General features: G+C 51.5%; 1 protein-coding gene across 1 annotated transcript; it reads left to right on the top strand.

The window, feature by feature from the left end:
- Window positions 1-14,926: 14,926 nt before the first annotated feature.
- Window positions 14,927-20,126, top strand: LOC116909317 (brain-specific serine protease 4). The gene is made up of 6 exons (XM_032912852.1): window positions 14,927-15,387; window positions 15,980-16,006; window positions 16,487-16,658; window positions 16,805-17,082; window positions 18,973-19,130; window positions 19,660-20,126. Exons 1-6 carry the CDS (start codon window positions 15,306-15,308, stop codon window positions 19,864-19,866), a joined length of 924 nt encoding a protein of 307 aa, XP_032768743.1. The 5' UTR covers window positions 14,927-15,305; the 3' UTR covers window positions 19,867-20,126.
- Window positions 20,127-22,402: the final 2,276 nt, after the last annotated feature.

The raw sequence follows: 22,402 nt of genomic DNA, 5'->3' as shown, positions 1-22,402 counted from the left end.
TCTTTTTCTTTTTCTTTTCTTTCTTTTTTTTTTGTGGTAAAGAAAAAGAAGATGTAGGATGACACACACCTGCAAGTCTAGAACTTATGAGATGGTGGCAGGATGGTCCTGAGCTCTGGGCCAGCCTGGGACACATAGTGATATCTTGTCAAAAGAGGAAAAGTGTGTGTGTGTGTGTGTGTGTGTGTGTGTGTGTGTGTGTGTGTGTGTGACAGAGAGAGAGAGAGACAGAGAGACAGAGACAGAGAGAGACAGAGAGACAAGAGACAGAGAGAGAGACAGAGAGAGAGACAGAGAGAGAGACAGAGAGAGAGACAGAGAGAGAGAGACAGAGAGAGAGACAGGGAGACAGAGAAACAGAGACAGAGACAGACAGAGAGAGGAATTGCTATTCCTTCCTGAGCATGATCTGATAAAATACATTATTGACAGGTGCAAATACATGTATTACCTCTGACCTAACTATTTCCCAACTCGAGGAAGTAACTAGAGATGCTTTCAAGGATTTTTGGGCAGGTTTTCTTGAGACATTATATGTAACAGTTCAAAGGAATGTCTGTCCAGTCTGAGACGATACAAGCTTAAGTAAACACTGTTGCATTTTACAGTGGCATGTTATACAGGCATTAATAGCCATGTCATGAATGGCCCTGTGGCATGGGAAGGTGCCAGGTTATATTATAATTTAAATCCAATTAGTGTAGTAGTATGCATCTAATAATATAAAAAGAAAATATATAGAATATACAGTCTATAGCTTGTTGAATTAAGTAAAATTTTTGAAAAAATTTTCCTTTTGTTTATTGGTGAGTTTTAATTGTTTTAGACTTTTTTATGTGCATGTGTGCTTTGTCTGTCTTAGTCACTGTTCTACTGCTGTGGAGAGACACCGTGACCACAGCAACTTAGAGCAGAACGCATTCTGATCTCGCTTACAGTTTCAGAGGGTAAGTCTATGACCATCATGGCTGGGAGCATGGCGGCAGACAGGCAGGCATGGTGCTGGGGCAGCATCTCAGGGCACTCATCTGAACCTACAAGCATCAGAGAGAGGTTGGGGGGCCAGGCAGGGCTTGGGCTTGATTAAGGATGCTTACCCCTCTCCTCGAGGACTCAAGTTCAGTTCTTGGCATCCATATTGGACAGCTTGCAAGCTTCTCTAATTCCAGCACCAGGGACCCCAGCACTCTTCAGACCTCCTTGGGTACCCACATACATTGGATATGTGCACATAAACACACACACACACACACACACACACACACACACACACACAAATACAGAAATAAAAACAAGCGGGATGTAGTGGCACCTTTAATCCCAGCACTCAGGAGACAGAGACAGGCAGATATCTGAGTTCAGGGCTAGCCTGGTCTACAGAGCAAGTTCCAGGACAGCCAGGGCTACACAGAGAAACCCTGCCTCAAAAAAAAAAGTAAGTAAATAAAATAAATAAATAAAAATAAATCTTAAAACTGTTTGTTACCTTACAGAGCAATCAAAGACAGCATTTAGAATATTTTTAAAATGCATGTGTGTGACATTTTTAAATGCATGTGTGTGACATTTTAAAATGCATGTGTGTGACATTTTAAAATGCGTGTGTGTGTGCCATAGCACACACGCGGAGGTCAGAGGACAGCTCAGTGGAGTTGTCTCTTTCTGTATGTTCCAGGGGTCAAGCTCAGCCAGCAAGATTTGTGTGGCAAGCACCTGTGCCAGCTGAGCCATCTTCTGCCCCCTGAAATAATTTCGTTATCAGACGAAGGGGATGAACAGCTGAGCAGAAGACAAAGACACACACAACCCTGCAGACCAAATTCCTGCAAAGGATGATTCACGGAACCCTGTGACCATTTCAAAGCCTTTCAAAGTCAGTTCTTGTGCTCAGACCACGGAGACCGCAATTAGAGTAAATTTGTTAACCACAAGTACATTACTGTGGGCCTGTTAATTTACACCCGTAATCCCAACACTCTGGAGGCCGGGGCAGGAGGATTGCTACAAGTTCAAGGCTAGCTTGGGCTACATGGCAAGAGATAGGCAAGCCTTTACTACAGTGTAAGACCTTGTCTCGAAAACAAATAAAAACTCACAACACTTTTAAGAATACCTTAATGAGGGCTGGAGAGATGGCTTAGTGGTTAAGAGCACTGACTGCTCTTCCAGAGGTCCTGAGTTCAATTCCCAGCAACCACATGGTGGCTCACAACCATCTGTAATGAGATCTGTTGCTTTCTTTGGTGTATCTGAAAACAGCTACATTGTATATAATAAGCAAATCTTTAAAAAAAAGAATACCTTAATGAGCTTGGTGTGGTGGTGCACTCCTTTGATTTCTGCACTCAGGAGGCAGAGGCAGGCAGATGTCTGTGAGTGGGAGGCCAGCTTGGTCTACATAGTGAGTTCCAGGACAGCCAGGGCTACCTAGCAAGATGCCGTCATAAATAAACTAATGAACAAAGCTTTAATGGGAGAAATGAATGGTCTGCAAAAGGCACCATGATGGCTTCCCTAAGGCCACCGTGGAGACGGCACTCCTCAGTCAGTGGAGGAGCCTGCTAAGACGTGCAGCATCTGTGGAGGGATGGCTCATCAGTTAGAAGCTCTTTCTCCTGTTGCAGAGGACCCAGGCTTGGTTTCCAGCACCTAGACGGTGGCTCACTGCTGTCTGTAACTCTGGTTCCAAGGGATCTCATGCCCTCTTCTGACTGTCCCAAGCACACACACATTTGTGCACACAAAAGAGTCATACACATAAAAATACATGAAGCCTTTTGTAAAGGTACATGTATGACGTGCTCTAAAGAGGACTCAAATCACTTCATGTTCATGGTCAAAGGAGGGATGAGCCTGTGCAGCCTGACGCTGCAACCTGTCCTTGGTGGCTCCTACCCGGTGCTTTCGTCTTCTACCTCAAGCCTTCCTTGCTTTTCCAAGCAGGGATGAGTAATAGAAAGGATGCCACTCGCACTGAGCCTGAGGAGAAGAGGCCAACTCTGGACACGGCTGAGGCTCTTCAGCCTCACTGCCTCAGCCTCACTGCCTCAGCCTCACTGTCGCCTCAGCCACTCTGCCTCAGCCTCACTGCCTCAGCCACTCTGCCTCAGCCTCACTCAGCCTCACTGCCTCAGCCTCACTGCCTCAGCCTCACTGCCTCAGCCTCACTGCCTCAGCCACTCTGCCTCAGCCACTCTGCCTCAGCCTCACTGTCACCTCAGCCTCACTGCCTCAGCCTCACTGTCACCTCAGCCTCACTGCCTCAGCCACTCTGCCTCAGCCTCACTGCCTCAGCCTCACTGTCACCCCAGCCTCACTGCCTCAGCCTCACTGCCTCAGCCTCACTGTCGCCTCAGCCTCACTGCTCACTGCCTCAGCCTCACTGCCTCAGCCTCACTGCCTCAGCCACTCTGCCTCAGCCTCACTGTCACCTCAGCCTCACTGCCTCAGCCTCACTGCCTCAGCCACTCTGCCTCACTGCCTCAGCCTCACTGCCTCAGCCTCACTGCCTCAGCCTCACTGTCACCTCAGCCTCACTGCCTCAGCCACTCTGCCTCAGCCTCACTGTCACCTCAGCCTCACTGCCTCAGCCTCACTGCCTCAGCCTCACTGCCTCAGCCACTCTGCCTCAGCCTCACTGCTCAGCCTCAGCCTCAGCCACTCTGCCTCAGCCTCACTGCCTCAGCCTCACTGCCTCAGCCTCACTGCCTCAGCCTCACTGCCTCAGCCTCACTGCAGCATATGCAAAGGCCCTGGGTTGGAAGGGGCAGAGAGGAAATCCAGGACCAGAGTGACTCAGGGTGACTGCCGAGGAAAGAGCCCAGAGCAGGAAGGAGAGAAGGCAGAGCAGTCAGAAGGGTCAGTTGGCCGACGGCTTAGACCCCTCCCAAAGCAGCGTTACAGGAGGCTTTTACTGGAAAACTAGATTTAACCTTGGTTTGTGTAAGTTTGTTTATTTGAGGCAGAGCCTCCAGGAGCCTAGAATGGCCTGGGGTCTTGCTGCGTAGCTGAGGATGGCTTAAAATTTTGCTATAATTACATTTGTGTGTGTGTGTATGTGTGTGTGTGTGTGTGTGTGTGTGTGTGTTCATGCATGTGCATACACATTAACACTGGCACACCACAGCATATATGTAGAAAACAGAGGTCAGGTTACAGGACTTGACTCTCTCCTCCCCCCGTGTGAGTCCTAGCGTAGAGCTCAGGCTGTCAGATCCGGCAGCGCGTGCCGTTCTAACCTAAAGACCACCACACCGGCCCGAATGCATATCTTTTTTTTCTTTTTGTTTACTCTTCTCTCATACGATCCATCCAGAGGGAAGCCTCTCCTTCCTCCACTCCTCCCAGTTGCCCCCACCTCCTCTCTCCCCCAGATCCACCGAGCTCCGATTTCCCTTTGAAAAGAGCAGGACCCTGGCGATATCACCCAGAGCTGACATCATAAGATGTAATAAGACCAGGCGTGAACCCTTACATCAAGGTTGGAAGAGGTAACACAGTAGGAGGAAAGGGGTCCTAAGAGCAGGCAGAAGAGTCAGAGACAGAACCCCACTCCCACTGCTAGGAGTCCCACAAAAACCCCAAGTTAAGCAACCACAGCATAGGCAGATGCCTGTGCAGTCCACGCAGGCCCTGTGCTTGCTGCTTCCGTCTCTGTGAGCCCCCGTGAGCCCTGCTCAGGTGATTCTGTGGGCTGTGTTCTCCTGGTGTCCTCGACCTCTCCGGCTCCTACAGTCCTTCCTCTCTCTCTTCTGCACGGATCCCTGAGCTCCACCTCCTGTGTGGCTACACTCTGACTGGGGAAACTTCTCTACTCATCAGAACAGCTTGAGCCATGGGGCTGTTGCAGTGTCTGGGTTTATCCGTGGGGTCTGTGGCCATGGGGAAAGTTCCCGGATCCACTGGGATCTTCCAGGCCTTCGCAGTGTTCATGCAATGTGGAAGACAGATGTAGGTGGGGAGGAAGAAATGAATCAAGGATGATTCCCTAACCCGTGTCTTGAGCAATGGGGAGCATGGTGCCAATTTCTGAGCATCTGATTCAAAGGACTCTCTTTGAGACGTCTACTCAGAGTTCAGGTCCCCCAGAACGAAGGTCACGCCTGAAGAGACAGGTATGGAAGGTGGGGATCGGGGACCACCCAGCACCCAGGGCGGCCACTCCCTGAGGCTGCTGCTCCTCACACCTGCAGCTCCCCACCCTGTCAGCCTCCTGGCTGCAGAAACAGCCACTCTGACTGGCCCGGAGTGGCTCATTAGTAGCAATTAGCAGAACCACTCATTTCCCTTGAGGGAAGAGGGGGAGGAGGAACAGGCTGGGAAGTGGCTCCCACCCTGTGGGGGTGGCCCAAGCTGGTTTCTCCATGTTTCCTCTGTGGCAGGCATGACGTGGCTGCCCAGGTCACGCCTGGGGTGGAGGACAGCTAGGCCGTGGCTTAGAGGTGCCCCCCAAGACAGAGACCTGAAGTTCTCAGCTATGTTTACAGCTCACCAGGGAACAGAAGCAGGACTGTTGCTTTGTACCTCTCCTCCAGTCAGGCTAAAACCCCACGTGGCCAGTCAGTTACTGCTCTGTAAGAATCAGACACTGGCTAGGCGATAACCTCGGCCATGACCTCTGTCTCAGAACCCATAGGCCCTACCTCTTGTCCAGTGAGTCAGCGTGAGTCACCAGGAGTGTGAGGAACAGTTTATCTTGGCCAAGGGCACCCCTGTGTATCTGTAGCCCATTTTCTCTGGGTCATTTCCCCGGCTGGATTCTGTGCCTGCCTCCCCCTGGACCTTCTGGCTCTGTTCAGGGGTTGTCCTCCAGTTTTGTGGCATTTGCTGTCCTGCCTTATCAAGATGCTAATGTGATGCCAACCACTTGAAGTTTGCAAAATACTTGGAGATTTAGCTTCGGTCCCTGCCGACAGGCCCATCACAAGTTACTACTGTTCTATGCTACTGAGTCAGGGTTCTGCCTTGACTGGCCAGAGGGCCTGAAACCTGCTGCAGTCCTCTTGCCTTGGTCTCCTGGATGCTGAGGTCACACCTACATCTGTCTGTCTGTCTGTCTGTCTGTCTGTCTATTTTTAAATGTGTCATGGTGCTGAGCATGATGGGATGTGGGCCTTTCCACGTAGTGGGCAAGTTATCTACCACTGAGCTCCGCCCTCAGAGGATGCATTATTTTAATTAGCCTGTGATTTTAAGGGCAAACAAGATGAAAAGGGAACTCTAAGCTCACCCAAGATCATGCAAATCACCCACAAAGAAGCACATAGTTATTTCCTCCAGCAGAGAGAGCAGGCTGGGATTTGGGAGGAGCATGAGGGTCCTGGAGCCCACGGTGAACAGCTCAATAATATTCTTGCAGGAGGATTGGTCACTTTCTTCTCCAGAGCCCATCCCAGGCTGCTGTGTATTGTCCAGGAGAAGCACAAGTCAATGTGGAAAAAGGCGGTAAACGTCTCAGAACTCTAACAGCAATTCTTTTTTTTTTTATTTTATATAGCTTTTATCTCAACATCAAATGCGCCTCTCTCTCTCTCTCATGATAGGACTTTTTACTTAGCTTTGGCTGAAACCCATAATCCTTCTGCCTCAGCTTCCCAAGTGTGGACCACCGCAGGTGTAGATCATCACACCAGACTTAGGTCAATGCTCCAAGACACAGAGGCTGGACACACACCTTTGAGGCAGTTTCTGGAAGGCAAGATCTTACAGGGAAGCTGCTTATGAAAGACAGAGAAAGTAGGGACTCAAAGGGGCCCCCAAAGGCAGGGATGAGTGCAGCCGTGAACACATGGGAAATGGAAGAAGCCGCCATACTGTCCACTCCAGAATGGCAGCCCCAGCCTGATGCTATGGGAGTCACATAACATGGAGCTTCTAGAAGCCCAGCATCCGCAGAGTCGGACAGCTAAAGTTCTAAAGTGTTTAGAAGGTAGGGGCTGGTAGATGATGGAGTTTAAGGGCCCCACCAGGAGGGATCCCTGAGAGGACAGGAAGGAAGGCTGAGCAGGGAGAGAGATGCTTAATCTCCACCTGTAGGAAACGCTGAGACGACAGTCATGTGATAGGTCAGGGAGAGCTTTGTTCTCAGAGGTGGGAAGGTTTCAGACCACACAGCCCAGCACTGGAAAGTAGAAGAGGACAGAAAGGATCCCGCAGGTATCTGCAGCCCCATGGGTATGTACTGGGCAGCCCCCATCCTGGCATCCCCACCCTTCAGGAGAGCTGTGGAAGGAGCAGCGTAGGACCAGATGTGGTGGTTTAAATAAGATGTCTCCCGTAAGTCTCCAGCATTTGAGAACTTAGTCCTCAGTTAGTGATTGTTAGAAGAGAATTAGAAGGTACATCCTTGCTGGAGGAAGTATGTTAGTGGGGGGTGGGCTTTGAGGTTTCAAAAGGACTCCTACAGGTTCAAATGAGCTCTCTCTGCTTTCTGTTTGTGGCTGGAGATGTGAGTTCTCTGCGTCTGATCCTACCACTTTTCGCTTGCTGCCTCTGCTCTGCCATCATGGATTCTAACCCTCTTGGACTGTAAGCCCTAAACAAACTCTTCCATGAGTTGTCTTGGTTGGGCTGCCTTATCATAGCAGCAGAAAGGTAGCTAATACAGTGGGCTTCTGGGGAAAGGGGAGGAGGGGCAGAGCTTTGGGAGTCTAGAAGAGCCTAAACAAAGGCTAAGAAAACATGAGGTCAAGGGCATGGGAACATTGGAGGGTTCTGAGGGGACGGAACCACAACCTAGGACTGGTCGGGGTCCTGATAGAGCCAAGTTTTAGAGAGGTAGAGAAGCCCAAGGGCCATGTAGGTTCCCAAGGAAACAGGTTACCAGACCAGCTGGGAGTGTGATCAAGTGGGTGACATGACATTGTCATGTGAAGGTGATGAAAGGCTGTTGGAGAGCACCTCAGTGGTAGCCCAGTATTCTTAGGGTCTACCAGACCAGGCCCCTGAAGCTCATTGCCCAAGTGGATCAGTAAATGCTCAGCTTGTGCATTACTTATTGTCTAACCACAGGGACAAAATATCCAACAAAAGCAGTTTAAGGAAGGCTTGTGGTTCGGGGGGAATACAGTCCCTCGCAGCATGAAGGTGTGGAGTGGCTCACAGCCTGTGGCCATGTGAGGAGGTTGGTTGTGTCAAGTTGTCAGTCAGGAGGCAGAGAGAAGAGAATGGTGGTCATTAGGCCCTCTTTTATTCAAGCTGGGCCCCCAGGTCATGAGATGGTAATGCCCATGTTCAAGTTGTGCCTTCCAACTTCAGTTAAACCTCTCTGGAAATACCCTTGGCAGGCCACAAGGTGTGTCTCTTAGGTAATTCCAAATCTGATGTAGTTGACAATGAAGATCACAATCAAAAGCCCATTCCTCCTCAATCTGATACCCAAACCAATTAACTTTATCTGTAACATTTCAGCCTTTCCCTCAAGACTCACATTTACTCATTGTATGAGTCCCCGCCCCAAGTCGTTTTTGTTATTGTTGTTGTTTGTTTGATACAGAGTTTCTTTTGTAGCCCTGGTGTCCTGGAACTCTCTCTGTAGACCAGACTGGCCTTGAACTCAGAGATCCACCTGCCTCTAACTCCTGAGTGCTGGTATTAAAGGTGCGTGTCATCAAGCCTGGCTGAGTCCCCAAAATCTTAATAGTTCCAATATTGTTGAAAAGCTGGAGGGGTTGGGGATTTAGCTCAGTGGTAGAGCGCTTGCCTAGGAAGCACAAGGCCCTGGGTTCGGTCCCCAGCTCCGGAAAAAAAAAAAAAAGAAAAGCTGGAATCTCTTCTGAGACTTGTACCTGTCTCTTTGAATCCCTGTAAAATAAAGATATATGTTATACATTTCCAATATAAAATGCTACAGAGTAGTTTCTCCCTCCGTGCTGCCTGCCAGGTGGCTGCGACCTCCTGTGCAGCATCATGGCTGCCCTCTAACCTCCCAGGAAGCCCAAGATCATTGAAAAGAGGTCCAAGAAGTGCACCTGGCACCAGTCAGACGGATGTGTCAAAATGAAGCAGGGCTGGCAGGAATCCCGAAGTGTCAGCAGCTGGGTGTGGAGAAGACTCAAGGGCAAGGTTCTGATGCCCAAAATTGGCTATGAGAACAAGAAGACCAAACGCATGCTGCCTATTGGGTTCAGGAAGTTTCTGTTCCTCAGCAGGAGCTGGAAGTCCTCCCGATGTGCCTCGGTTACTTTACTGTGCTGAGTCATTTGCAAAGTTTCCTCCAAGAACCGAGAAGCCATCATGGAAAGGGCAGCATGGCTGACCATCGGAGTCACTGATGCCAACACCAGGCTGCACAGTGATGACAACGGACAGATAGGTGCACCTGCGTGTTCGATCTGTGCTTACGTAAATCTGCAAAAGTGAACAGCACACAGCATACAGTCCCATTCCATAAGGGAAGAATGCAGGCAAGAGGTGGACCAAAGCGACGTCGGGACTTCTGAGGGAAAACCCTACAGTTCCGTGTCTGGCATCTGGAGCTTGTGCAGCAGCGTGTGGGTTCCAATAGGCTTAGGTAGTCCCCTCCTGCAGTTCTGTAGCCTGCGGCCCATATACGCCTCTCTCAGGTCAGGTCTGTTCTGTGCCTGTAGTTTTCCTTGGTGGATGTCTGAGCCCTGGCATGGTCAACTAGAGCCATGGTTCTCAATCTTCCTAATGCCGGGACCCTTTAATTCAGTTCCTCATTCTGTGGTGACCCCAACCATAAACTTATTCTTGTTGATACTTCCTAACTGTAATTTTGCTACTGTTATGAATTGTAACACAAATATATGGTATGCAAGATATCTGATATGTGACCCCTGTGAAAGGGTTGTGGGATCCCTAAGGGTTGTGTGTTGAGAACCAGTGCCCTAGGGGCTCCGGTACAATTTAGGGTTCACTTTCATAGCGTTGCACAATAGACTCCTTGCAGGGAAACCAACCTTGCCACACATTACCTGACCTCAGTGGTTTTTCTGGAGCCTTGGTACAGGCTTCCATGATCTGGACATAAAATGGAAGTTGTCTTGTCTCCGTGAGTCTTATCAGCTGAACTTGCCCACGCAGTTGTCTAGCAGGGAGCCCTTCCGTGGTGTTCTTCCAGGCTCCCTTCGCTCACGTGAAGTCTCACCTTTACGTTTGACAGCCTTCACTATGACGGGGTCCTGTTTTCAAAGAGGGTCTGTCTCAGGGTGGAGTTCAGGGTCTCTCCAGAGCGGTGCTAACCTCTGCATCCACGGCCGCATTCTGTATCTATCCTTCCTCCGTCTTCAAACTTGGACCGTTTTCTTATCAAACTGCGCATTTCCCTCCTATTTAGAACTTTCCCCTGGCAGAACTGGTTAGAAGCAGCGAGCAGTCACCATGCTGCAGCCTGAATGCCGTGTCGGACATTCTACTAAACACCTTAGTCCGTTGCTTTTTTGTCTTGAGCCACTTTGCGCTCTCTTCTGGCTGAAAATGGCTGCCATTCTGCCCTCTCACAATCCAGTCCTGAGGCCTGCGTGGTCACGCTCTTCACAGTGACGACCCTCTCACTGGTAGTAATTTTCTACCTTAGTTACCTCTCTCATCCCTGGGACAAGATACGCGTGCTTCCGGGTGTAATAGCCCCCATCTTCACCAGGATTGCTGTGACGACTTGCAAGAAACCCCGAGATCAGGCTTGATTGATGTTGCTTTATAGAAGGAAGGGGTGGACAGGGTCATTAGACTCTCTCCTGAGAGAGCTGTCCCCTCCTGCACTGTCTGGCCATGTGAATGCAATTCTACCTTAGTTGCGTGTGTCCTTTGATGCTAGAGTCCACAGGCCGGGAGGATTAGCTAAGAGGTGGGGTTCTCAACAGCCACTCAGGGGTGAGGTTTTCCAGTAGTCTGGCAGCTTTGAGGCCACCTGTGCTTCTATAAAGTAAGATCTGTGATCTGTACATGAACCTAGTAAACTCCTTGGGTCCATAACTTGGGCTGTAGTGTACTTTGGTTTGTCACTGGGACCCTGGAAGGAGGGGATAGACGTTTGTTTACATCTCCAGAAGGGAGCAGCTCTTGCAACAACCCAACAGATGGACGTAAGGAAGAGGTTGGTTTGGGCTCATGGTTTGAGGGGAAACAGTCCACATGGCCGGTAAGGTGTAGCAGCGAGTGTGAGGTGTCTGGGTATGATGTTTCAGGAAGCAGGAAGAGATGGATGATGTTGCTCAGCTGGCCACTTCCTTTTCCCCTTTAAGTCCTGTCTGTGTTGGCAATCTGATAGGATAGTTTCCCACCAGGGAGATGGGCAAGCCTTTGTGGGAATTACCTTGATTGTACTAATTGGTGTGGGGAAAGCCATCTTAGTCAGGGGATCCCAGGCTGTATACTGTGGAGAGGGAAGTGAACACCAGTATGCATTCCATCCCCCTGTTTCCAGATTGTGGGTGTCACGTGATCTCCTCCCACTCCTGTTGCCTCGATGGATTATACCTTGGATTGTGAAGGAAGAGAAGAACCCTTTCTCCTTCAAGTTTTCTCATGTCAAAGTGTTTTTTTTTGTTTGTTTGTTTGTTTTTTTCTCTTTTTTCGGAGCTGGGGACGGAACCCAGGGCCTTGCGTTTGCTAGGCAAGCGCTCTACCGCTGAGCTAAATCCCCAACCCATGTCAAAGTGTTTTATCATGTCCATGAAGACGTAATAGGAGAGCCTGGGACCCCAGCCCATGGGATGGCACCACCCACATTTAGGATGATTCTTCCCTCAGTGAAACTTCTCTGGAAACACCTCACAGATTTACCCAGAGGCGTGTCTCCTGGGTGATTCCAAGTTCAGCCAATGAAGACTAAGGCCGGCAGCCCTTTCTAGCCCTACAGCCTTTTCTCAGGAGGCCACGAGACTGCAGGCTGGTTCTTTTCACAGGAGGATGAACTGAGGCCCGGGTTGGGGGTACAATGAGGTGTAAATCAACTGGGTGATGCCGGACACCCACTAGAAGAGGTGACTTTGTTTTGTCATGTTGGTTTTTTTTGTTTGTTTGTTTGTTTGTTTTGAGTCAGGGTCACATGTAGCCCAGGATGGGCCTTGAATTCACCATGTAACCGAGGATTACCCCGAGTCTCTAATCTTCCTGCTCTTACCTCCCTAGTGCTGGGATTCCAGGCGTGTGGCTTCATGCCCAGCTTTTTGTGGTTCTGGGGGACAGAACGGGACTTCGTGCAATCCAAACACTTCACTAACTGAGCTACATCTCCACGAACCACCACCCCCACCCCCACCCCTACCCCCACCCCCACCCCCACCCCCACCCCCACCCCCGCTTTGTGGAGACAGTCTCTCATGTCATAGCCCAGGCCTGTCTAGAACTCATTATGTATAGCCGAGGCTGGCCTCAAACTTGCAGAGATGTTCTGGTTTTTGCCTCCTGGGTGCTAGAATCACAAACAGGAGACACCGCCTTGGCCAATTCACTTATTTTCCAGTTCCATTTTAGCCACCAGAGCAGATGTTGGTTTGGTTTGTGCCCTGCCCCCATACCCCAACCTCCCAGACCTCTCCAAGCCCCCCAACTCTCCTGACCCTCCCCCTTCTGACACCCCCCACCATGTTCAATAATGCCTGGTGACTGACCTAACTGGTTGTGTTTTATTCCCTTTGTGGATGACTCCAGGACTTTGTACAAGGTCCAGCAGGAGTAGGCGCTGCCCTCTAGCCTTTGGTTGGATAAAGAATAGATAACCTTGTCCCCTGACTCCCTGGGCCCACATCTGAGTCACCGTCTTTTTTCTTTTTCGGTTTCAGCATTGCTGGCTGCAGCTGTTCTTACCAAGCTAATGTTCCAGCAGCCCCGTCAGCCATCAACACCTCAGTGTGAATTGGCTGGTCTCCCTGAGCAGGCTGGCAGGGACCCGTGGTGTGGGTGGCAGGGCTGGGCACCTACCTCATCCATCTCTTGCATAGCATGAAGATGCCCAGCTGGGATGCTGGTTGTGAGTCTGGCATATGGTAGGCACTCGGTAAATATTTTGCTGAATGTTGAATCATGCCAGGGACTTTGAGAACCGACTCTTCACTCTGTCCTAGGAAACGGGCAGTATCCAGTGGTTCCCCGGGGAGGAGAGTATCTCTCCCAGAGCTTATACCAGGAAATCTCCATCTAGCTATGACTCCCACAGAGTCCTTCTGCTGGGGTTTTCTTCTTGATCACCCTTCTCAAAGAAGGCAACATACCGGGGAAGTGTCTGCCTCTTAGGTCCCCAGGACAGTGAGTCAGGAACCCGGGAAGGGAAGAGGAAATGCAGATGCTGGGGCTATTGATCTCCAGCCTTGTATCTTCCACAATCGTGTATTCATTCGACAAACATCTCTTGAAACCCAGTGTGCAGCAAGGAGCAGGCTTGGATCAGAGAGTGGCTGGGGGAGAGGCCCCTTCCTCCAGGGCTCACTTCTAGGCCCATGCTTCTGCCCACCTCTCAAGTACCTCAATGTTATTACTCAGCTCCCGCCTCCCACCCCTGGGAGATGTGAGTTTCCTATGTGGTGTGAAAGGACCGAAGCCTCATTCCTCGCTGGGTGTCCCAGTGACCCCAGCTCAGGGTATGCCAAACAGCAGGGGCCCAAGAAATGTTTGTGGAGTGAGTTGGGGTGACCAAGGCCCTCCGTGTCACAGGGAGTGGATTAGAGTAGTGTGGGAGCAGATGAGGGTGCAGAAGTGGCCCCGAGGGGGACATGTGATTAGGTGAGTGAGTGCTCCCCCCACATTTGCTCTATAGCCTTGGGGGTGTATAGGGAAGCTGGCTGAATCTTGGCTGCTCCTGTAGTGACACCCACAATCCTAGGAGGGGAAGAATGCACCACTGGGGTTCCTGAGGCCACACATTTTGCATGTTTGGTGTGGGGTGGGGCAGGGGTTCTCTGTCTCATCTTGCCTGCAGGTTTAACCCTGACCTGCTTCCTTCCCCTCACAGTGACCCATAGAACACACCTCAGCCTGCTTGCAGCTCACAGTATCCAAACAAAGTTATGCGGGGTCTCAGCTCTGGGCAGCTTGGAGACCTAGGCCAGGGAACTCCCAAGAGAACTGTGGCTGGGCCAGAAGTGGAAAGAGGCCAACTTCTCTTTCTTTCTCTGGGTGCAGTTTTACTGTATCCGTTCCCACACTTACTCTTCAGCAGCTAAAGTCATGGCCTTTTCTTCAGAGCAAGCTTTGTGGGCTGCCCCTAGGAGGGTCGGGCACCTCCGATCCTGTGGTGGTGGTAGTGGTGGTGGTGGTGGTGGGGCACTAAGTTCCCAAGTCAACCCAGCGGCTAGTCTACTGAGCTCCATGAGCTGGCCTGGGTTTCTTGGGTAATGAGGGGACTTGGGGACAGCACAAAGTGGGGGGCACAGCTTCAGACTGCAGTACTGTTTCATTAAGCCCCATTTCCTTCACAGCCAGATCCGATCCTGGGGAGAGGGACACATTTGTTTGGGGTGATGTCGCTGGTTCCTGCTTGAGGTGAAGGTGTCACGAGTCAAGGACACTTCACACCAGCCTACGACACCCCAGCTTCCCAAAGCTCAGCTCCCTGGCCCTTTGTGGGGGGTCCCATGGGGTGAACGTGACCATAGGGTTAGTTCTTCTCAAGTGTGTGTTGGGGTGCACAGGCTGTGACTTCTGCTTTGGGGTTGGCCTGCTCCCTGGAGTTCAGGTGAGAAATGAGTCACCTGAAGTTCACCTACAGGGACAACTGAGAGGAAGTGCCAGGGACAGCTTGGCCAAATGGCCAAGAGGACATCATGCCTACCCCTTTGGGGCCTGAGTCATAGCTTTCGGGGAAGTGGGCTAACGGGATTCCAGGGCCCCAAGTGTCTGGCTTGAGTCATGGAAGCAACCAGGGCCCTGGACATGGGCCGTTAAGGAACAAGGTCCCCCTGGCAACCCCAGCCAAAGGCCATTCCAGACTGAGTCACTTCCTACCCCAAACACTCTGCAAGCTACAGGGATCATTCCCTGCCTACCTGGACAGTCGGTGTAAAAGCCGTGCCCTAGACAGCCAACAAGTCTCTTCCTACCCCACTGCAGGGTGCACCTTGGGCATACATCGGAGCCAGAGACCCTGTCCAGTCTACTGGTGTCACCCCTAAAGCCCAGCTGCTTCCTTCCGGCAGCCCCACCTCCTTGACCCACAGTCTGGGTGGCCCAGTCTCAGCCACCCGGGGGACTGGTCCAACAGCATTCCACCTCACAGGATAAAACCTGGGGCCACCTGTGGGGAACCCTACACACTACAGCCACCCGTCCTGCTAGTCTCAACCAACACAGCCCTTAGGTGCTTTGAGACGGTCAGCAGCCTTGCTGGGTCTCCACCCCTACCTGCAATGGTGATTTCCAGACCTCCCCTAGCACTGGGTGGGGACCAGTTCAGGACCTTAATCCTTCTGGTGCTGTTGACTTCCACAGGTGAGCCCCGAGGACCTGCTCCTCCTCCGCACGTCCTCTCCTCCCTCCTGCCTACAGTCACCTCCTGTTTGCCAGCTCAGCTCAGCTCAGCTCAGCTCCTTCCCTTGAGTTCCTTCTCTCTCCCTGCCACTGTCTCCTTTCATCTTGCCATGCCTCTGTCTCTGTTCCCCTTCCTCTAGCATGTGGTCTGACCCCAAGGCCCATGCCTCAGTTTCCCTAGCAGCTATGAGGACTGAATGCACGCGAGCTCCTCTCTCATCTGCGTGGGTTATCATACCTGTCAGCGTCGCTTCCCTATGTCCTCCATCTCCTGTTTCCTCCTCCACGGTTTCCATCCTGGGTCTCCTTCTGTTCTGGAACAGGAGGACAGCTGCCCTAGCTTTCATGGGAGCTGGGGGAGAAAATCTGTGTGTGTGTGTGTGAGAGAGAGAGGGGGGGGGCAGAGAGACTGAGAGAGAGAGACAGGTCGAGGGACATCGAACACTGCTGGAGGGCCCAGGATGAGTCTGTTCTTGAAGGTAGGGGATCCCCAGGCATGGGGCACGGGGTTCATCACCACCAGGCCTAACCCTCTTTATTCTCTTGCCCTCAGCCACAGTCAGTGCAGCCAACATCCGAGGTGAGTGTGAGCAGGTTGCCTGGGCGGGTGGGGGTGGGGCTGTGGTGTGGATGGTCTTCGTGTCTGACTCTAAGGGCAGGTCAGAAGTGGGGACCCCAGTCAGAGGGGAGTGTGAGATTGAGGGGGAAGGGATGGATACAGGTGAGAAGAGATGGAGAAGGACTTAGCAAGGTGACAGACCGAGCAGAGAGAAGGCTGGGAGGACAGAAGGGGCCAACAGAACCAAAGAAATCAAGGTTAAGGGGAGTGGGAGGGAAGGCCAGATAAAGGAGAGAAGAGGAGAAGGGCCAGTCCCTGGTAACTGAAGGGGACAGGGACAGGGCAGGCAGGCAGCATGCCTCCTGCAGCAGTAGACTGTGCTGGGCACATGCTGGGCTGGGTACAGGTTTGAGGCCTCGGAGGGCACAGGGGTGGTTGGCAGGGAAGTCAGAAGGCAACCGTGTCTACTGAGATGATGGAAGATGCCATCCATTCTGCCAGGGTCGCCAGATTGTGGGAAGCCGCAGCAGCTGAACAGGGTCGTGGGAGGTGAGGACAGCACGGATGCCCAGTGGCCTTGGATCGTTAGTATCCTCAAGAACGGCTCCCACCACTGCGCAGGCTCCTTGCTCACCAACCGCTGGGTGGTCACAGCCGCACACTGCTTTAGCAGGTACGGGGAATCGGGCTTGCCTTCGACTCTCTGGGACCCAGAGTTTCTACCTCAGGCTCTGGGCTGCCCAGGCCTCTCTTCAGGGATCTTGACGCCCTTGGACCAGGCATTCTCCCTCTCTGACATCTCATTCTTTCTCCTTCCAGCAATATGGACAAACCATCTCCGTACTCAGTATTGTTGGGGGCCTGGAAGCTAGGGAACCCAGGCCCAAGGTCTCAGAAAGTAGGCATTGCTTCGGTGCTGCCCCACCCCAGGTATTCTCGGAAGGAGGGGACCCATGCAGACATTGCCCTGGTGCGCCTGGAACGCCCCATCCAATTCTCTGAGCGGATCCTGCCCATCTGCCTACCTGACTCCTCTGTCCATCTCCTTCCCAACACTAACTGCTGGATTGCCGGCTGGGGAAGCATCCAGGACGGAGGTGCGTGCAGTTTCCCTCTAACTCCAGAGAGATCTTGGATAGCTGGGGATAGAGGGCAGATGCCACTCAGATCAGATTCCAGGGATAGGAGAGGGTAGAGACCATATGTGTGTACATTATAGAGGAGAGAAAAGATGATTTGGGGACTGGAGAAGTGAACTCACAAAAAGTCAACTGCCAATTTTTAGGTCATGTCTAGTTCAATCTTTGACCATATTTTAAAGCACAATAGAGACTTGCAGCAAGGAAGAGGGTAAGGAGCAGGAGGAGGGAGGGAGGAAGAAAAGAAGGAAGGAAGGAAGGAAGGAAGGAAAGAAGGAAGGAAGGAGGGAAGGAAGGAAGGAAGAAAAAGCTGGGCATGGTGGCACACATCTTCAGTCCCAGCACTCAGGAGGCAGAGGCAGGCAGAACTCAGAGTTAGAGGCTAGCCTGGTCTACAGAGAGAGTTCTTAGGACAGTCAAGATTACATAGACCCTATGGGGCGGAGGGGGGGAGGGACAGAGAGATAGAGAGACAGAGAAACACACAGAGATAGACAGAGACAGAGAGACACACACAGAGAGACAGAGAGGCATTTGCAAAGCTATTGACACAAGAATGGGTAGAAGTGAAGAGCAGGCTGGCAAGATGGTGATGTAGCCAGCACACGTGGGAATGGTCACTCCTGCTGGCAGCATCTGTGAATAGCAAGCAAAATTCCTAGAAGGAAAAGTAGTTTATTCCTATAAAGCCCAATTTTCAAACCAAGTCTGGAGGTTTGGAAAATATCACCTACGATCACAAAACAGGAGAAGCAGAAGTAGAAGAGAAGCAAGAGGGAGGCAGGTGGTAGACAGACAGACAGCCTGGGACAAACAGACTGACAGTGCCTGGGATAAACCAACAGAGCCTGGATTAGACAAACAGAGCCTGGGATAGACAGGCAGAGCCTAGGATAGACAGACAGAGCCTGGGATAGACCAACAGAGTCTGGGTTAGACAGACATAGACAGACAGAGCCTGGGATAGACAGACAGAGCCTAGGGTAGACAGACAAAGCCTGGGATAGACAGAGACTGGGATAGACAGACAGAGACTGGGATAGACAGACAGAGCCTGGGGTAGACAGACTGAGACTGGGATAAACAGACGGAGACTGGGATAGACAGACAGACAGAACCTGGGATAGACAGACTGGGCTAGACAAACAGACAGAGCCTGGGATAGACAGACAGAGCCTGGGATAGACAGACAGAGCCTGGGATAGACAGAGCCTGGGATAGATAGACACAGTCTGAGGTAGACAGACAGAGCCTGGGATAGACAGACAGACAGAGACTGGGGTAGACAGAGCCTGGGATAGATAGACAGAGTCTGAGGTAGACAGACAGAGCCTGGGATAGACAGACAGACAGAGACTGGGGTAGACAGAGCCTGGGATAAGCCCAGACAAACAGAAGTCATCTGTGGAAGACAACACGGCCGAGACCTAGAAGACAGAGTTGAAGGAGAAGCAGGGCATTGACAACAGGGAGGGAGACAGCCTGGATCTGGGTCCAGAGTCGCTCAGGCATGGGCAGGTGCTAGAACTCTGCAGTCGCAGCCTTTCTTTGGGGTCTTCAGACTAACTCTAGGGAGGGTGTGGGGCAGATGCAATTCAGAACCTAGGGGCTACCAAACACACTGCCCTTGCAGGAAGTCCAGAACCACCATCCTGCTGTGTAGCCCCCGTGGGCATCAGGGAGCTGACTGAAGGCAGAATCTAGGGCTATCATCCAATTTGAATTCAAGAGCTGGAGAGTCTGGGACTAGGGTTCTGAGGAGCAGATCCACTTACCTTTGAGACATGCTGCTGGGTGAAAGGGGGACTAGATGCTCACACGGGGCCTGACTCTCTCCTTCCTCCCCAGTGCCCCTGCCCCGCCCTCAGACCCTTCAGAAGCTGAAGGTGCCCATCATCGACCCTGAACTCTGCAAAAGTTTGTACTGGCGGGGAGCTGGCCAGGAAGCCATCACCGAGGACATGCTGTGTGCTGGTTACCTGGAAGGGAAGCGGGATGCTTGTCTGGTGAGTGCCACCCTTTGTCTGCCCCATTTGGGAAACCACCCACCTCTTTTTATGCCTCCTTTCTCAGAGTCTCCCGGGGACATCCTGTCTCACCTCTCTCTGGCTGGCTCCCCTTTAGCCTGTCTGGACTTTTTCTTGTTTATACATGGGTTGTGTACAGAGCACTTCAGCAGTAAAACGTGGGTTGGCAGCTGTTATTCTGGGGAGGGCCCAGTGGTTCAGAACCCTGACCTCAAGGGCTAGTCACATGACTAAATGAGGATGGTAGGATGGTGGTGTAGTTAGCCCTGAGGTGGCCAGCATTTGGCCTGGCTGCAGTGCCCATGTTGCCAATGGTGTAAACCTTTTAAACCTGTAAAACAGAAGCAGTCTTATCTCCTGTTGTGGGGAGGGCATGCCACTGGAAGTGGTTCTGTTTGGAAAGCCTGTTCTTCTAGGGCCTTCGCAGAACGGTCGGCTCAGTACTGCAGCCTCGGAGGCACACATTGCCTGCAGGCGTGGCTTTCCTGACTTCCCTTCTTCTCGGCAGGGCGACTCTGGAGGTCCCCTGATGTGCCAGGTGGATGACCACTGGCTCCTGACGGGCATAATCAGCTGGGGAGAGGGCTGCGCGGAGCGCAACCGGCCCGGTGTGTACACCAGCCTCCTAGCTCACCGCCCCTGGGTGCAGAGGATCGTGCAAGGGGTGCAGCTGCGAGGGCGCTTGGCGGACAGTGGGGACACAGGGAGCTCTTAAATTGGGATCTGAAGATGAGCAGCTTCCGGCAGTTCTCTCCGCTGTAAATATGTCCTCTACCTCCTGGGGGCGCCCACGGCCCGCGCAGGAGAACAAGGAAGTCCTGGAACCTCCCACAGAGAGTTCCTGCCCCTCAATCAAGGACCGTGTTTGTGTGTGTGCCTGGGTTTGTGTGTGTAATGATTTGTTTTTGTTTTTTTACAGTTATTTGTAACCATGTCCACATATTTATTCCAGTTTCAATAAATTATTTATTCTTAGCTCTTGCGTTTTCTTTACTCCCATGTATGGTAAGAACCCATTTGGAACAAAAATGCTGGGACACTGTTGGTGTGAGGTTGCGATGGGCTTGACCACGATTCCAGCTTGGCTGTCAGGACAGGTCCACTCTTGCTTTTGCTAGCCTTTTCTCTGAGGTAGGAAGGAGATAGGAAACTTTGGCCTGAGGACATGGCTGTGCTATATTGAGGAGGGCAGGGTTAAGGGTGTCCCACCAAAGTAGGACTGGCTATGACAAGAGGCCTATGTCTGTGAGAATGGGGGTTGGCTCTTCTTGAGGCCAGATCCCCCTCCCCTCACCCCCAATTGCGGGACGGAAACGAGTTGCTCTTGAAGCAAGTTGTCCAGGCCAACCTCTGTCAGACTGTGTCTACCCCATAGGGTGAACGGCTGCACCCTGCCAGAAGTTGTTGAGTCATAAGATGGCTTCATAAACTCCTGTCCACCAAGGAGGTGCAAAACATGGAGGCGGCAGGCCTGAGTCACCTCTCCTCTTCCCTTGGAGCAAAGCGACAGCATGGTCTAGGCTGTGAGAGGGTCTGTGGCTTCCAGTATGTCTGTGACCAAAGTCTGATGCCCTCAGCCCTGCAGCCCAGGCCCCCTCCCCAGTCCAGGGCTGTGGACTTTTCCATCTGCTTGGCGAGGTGGCTGGGCCACTAAAGCTGGATGAGTGTGCACTTTAGTGGTTGATACCTTGGAGATTCACCTAAAACTGGCCAGAGAACAGCCAGCTCCAACAGTTGACTAAAACAATCTTTACTAAACAATGTCTCCTACCAGGAACAACAGAGGTGACGTGTCTACAAGAACGCTGTCCAGGTTTGTGTGTGTTTCGTGCTTTGCGGAGAGTTCGGTCCTGAAACATTTGTTCCCACTGTCCCAGCCTACACACATTAGAGGAGGAACCCAGGGCCTCTTACACATGAGGCAAGTCCCCTACAACCACTGAGCTGTTTTGATTTCTTTTTATTTTGTTGTTAGAAAGCAATAAATGTTGTTTAAAAACAAACAGCCCGAATTGGCCACCTGCTTGTAAGGGATATAGCCTGGGAGAGCTTGGTGACTCAGGTGTTCCAGGTCCCAGCACAAACATGGCTGAGTTCCCCACAGCCTCTCTGCTTGTGACCTAGTGTGCTCTATCTGCAAATGTCCCCCTGCCCCTCCCACTCTTGTGCTTCTCTCCCAGCTCTCCCTTGCTGACCCCCTCTCCTTCCCTCAGGGCCTTCTCCCTCTCCTGCTGGTTCCTCTTCATTCTAACCTCAAGTTCTCACCTTGCCCTGTCTTGGTTCTGGCCCTCTTTTTAATTTTTAATTTTACTTTTAAGTATATGGGTGTTTTGCCTGCATATCTGTGTATACTCCACCTGCATGGCCGGTGCCTAAAGAGACCAGGAGAAGCCATCGGCTGTCTCAGGACTGCAGTTACAGGCAGTTGTGCATCTCCATGTGGGTGCTGGGAATCGAACCCAGGTCCTTCAGAAACAGCCAGCGCTCTTTCCCTCTATGCTTCTATCTTATTTTCTTTCTCTTTTTTAAAGATTTATTTATTTATTATATATAAGTACACTGTAGCTGTCTTCAGACACACCAGAAGAGGGCATCAGATCTCATTTCAGATGGTTGTGAGCCACCATGTGGTTGTTGGGATTTGAACTCAGGACCTCTGGAAGAGTAGCCAGTGCTCTCAACCACTGAGCCATCTCTCCAGCCCCTTATTCATCTCTTTCTCCTCTAGTTTCCCCTTTCTGTCCTGTTTCTGTACGTCTTACTTGTATTCAGACCCTGTTCCATCCTGTTCCTCTCTCCCTTCTTCCCCCCAACCCCCTGTGTGTCTGTCTCTCCAACCTTTCCTCCAATGTCATCCTTACTGAAATATCTTCAACAGCTACCTGTGGTCCCCAATCAGTGGCTTGACAGGCTGATGGTGTTTGTCTACGGGAAATCTCTTTCGGTAACTGAGATTATGGCGGGGTGGGGGGGACGGTGGCAATGCCTCAAATGGAACTGTAATCTAATAAATGAAAACAATAAGCCCTAAGGGGTTAGGACATGGCCCTCACTGAATGGGGTTTCTGAAGAAATTCCTAGAGAATTGAAGGTTTACCACTGGGAAGTGAGAAAGGACTTAGACTTACTTCTTAGTTAAGCTGGTTTCTTATATTCTTGCTGGCAAGAGGCTTCACCTAGCCTTCCTCTTCCGTCTCATCTACCCCAGAATTCCTGCGCTTTCAAGTCCAGCTCCAGTCCCTTAGGCAAGA

The sequence above is a fragment of the Rattus rattus genome, chromosome 9 (assembly GCF_011064425.1).
Source record: "Rattus rattus isolate New Zealand chromosome 9, Rrattus_CSIRO_v1, whole genome shotgun sequence".
Classification (NCBI taxonomy): domain Eukaryota; kingdom Metazoa; phylum Chordata; class Mammalia; order Rodentia; family Muridae; genus Rattus; species Rattus rattus.
Note: the sequence above shows the minus strand (reverse complement) of the source record. Positions and strands in the feature narration are given on the sequence as shown.

Excerpts from the sequence above, each read along its gene's own strand:
- LOC116909317 (XM_032912852.1), top strand. The coding sequence starts at position 15,306 with ATGGTGATTTCCAGACCTCCCCTAGCACTGGGTGGGGACCAGTTCAGG. Across the intron at positions 16,659-16,804 it reads GCCGCACACTGCTTTAGCAG|CAATATGGACAAACCATCTC; the intron begins GTACGGGGAATC and ends TTCTCCTTCCAG. Across the intron at positions 19,131-19,659 it reads GGAAGCGGGATGCTTGTCTG|GGCGACTCTGGAGGTCCCCT; the intron begins GTGAGTGCCACC and ends TCTTCTCGGCAG.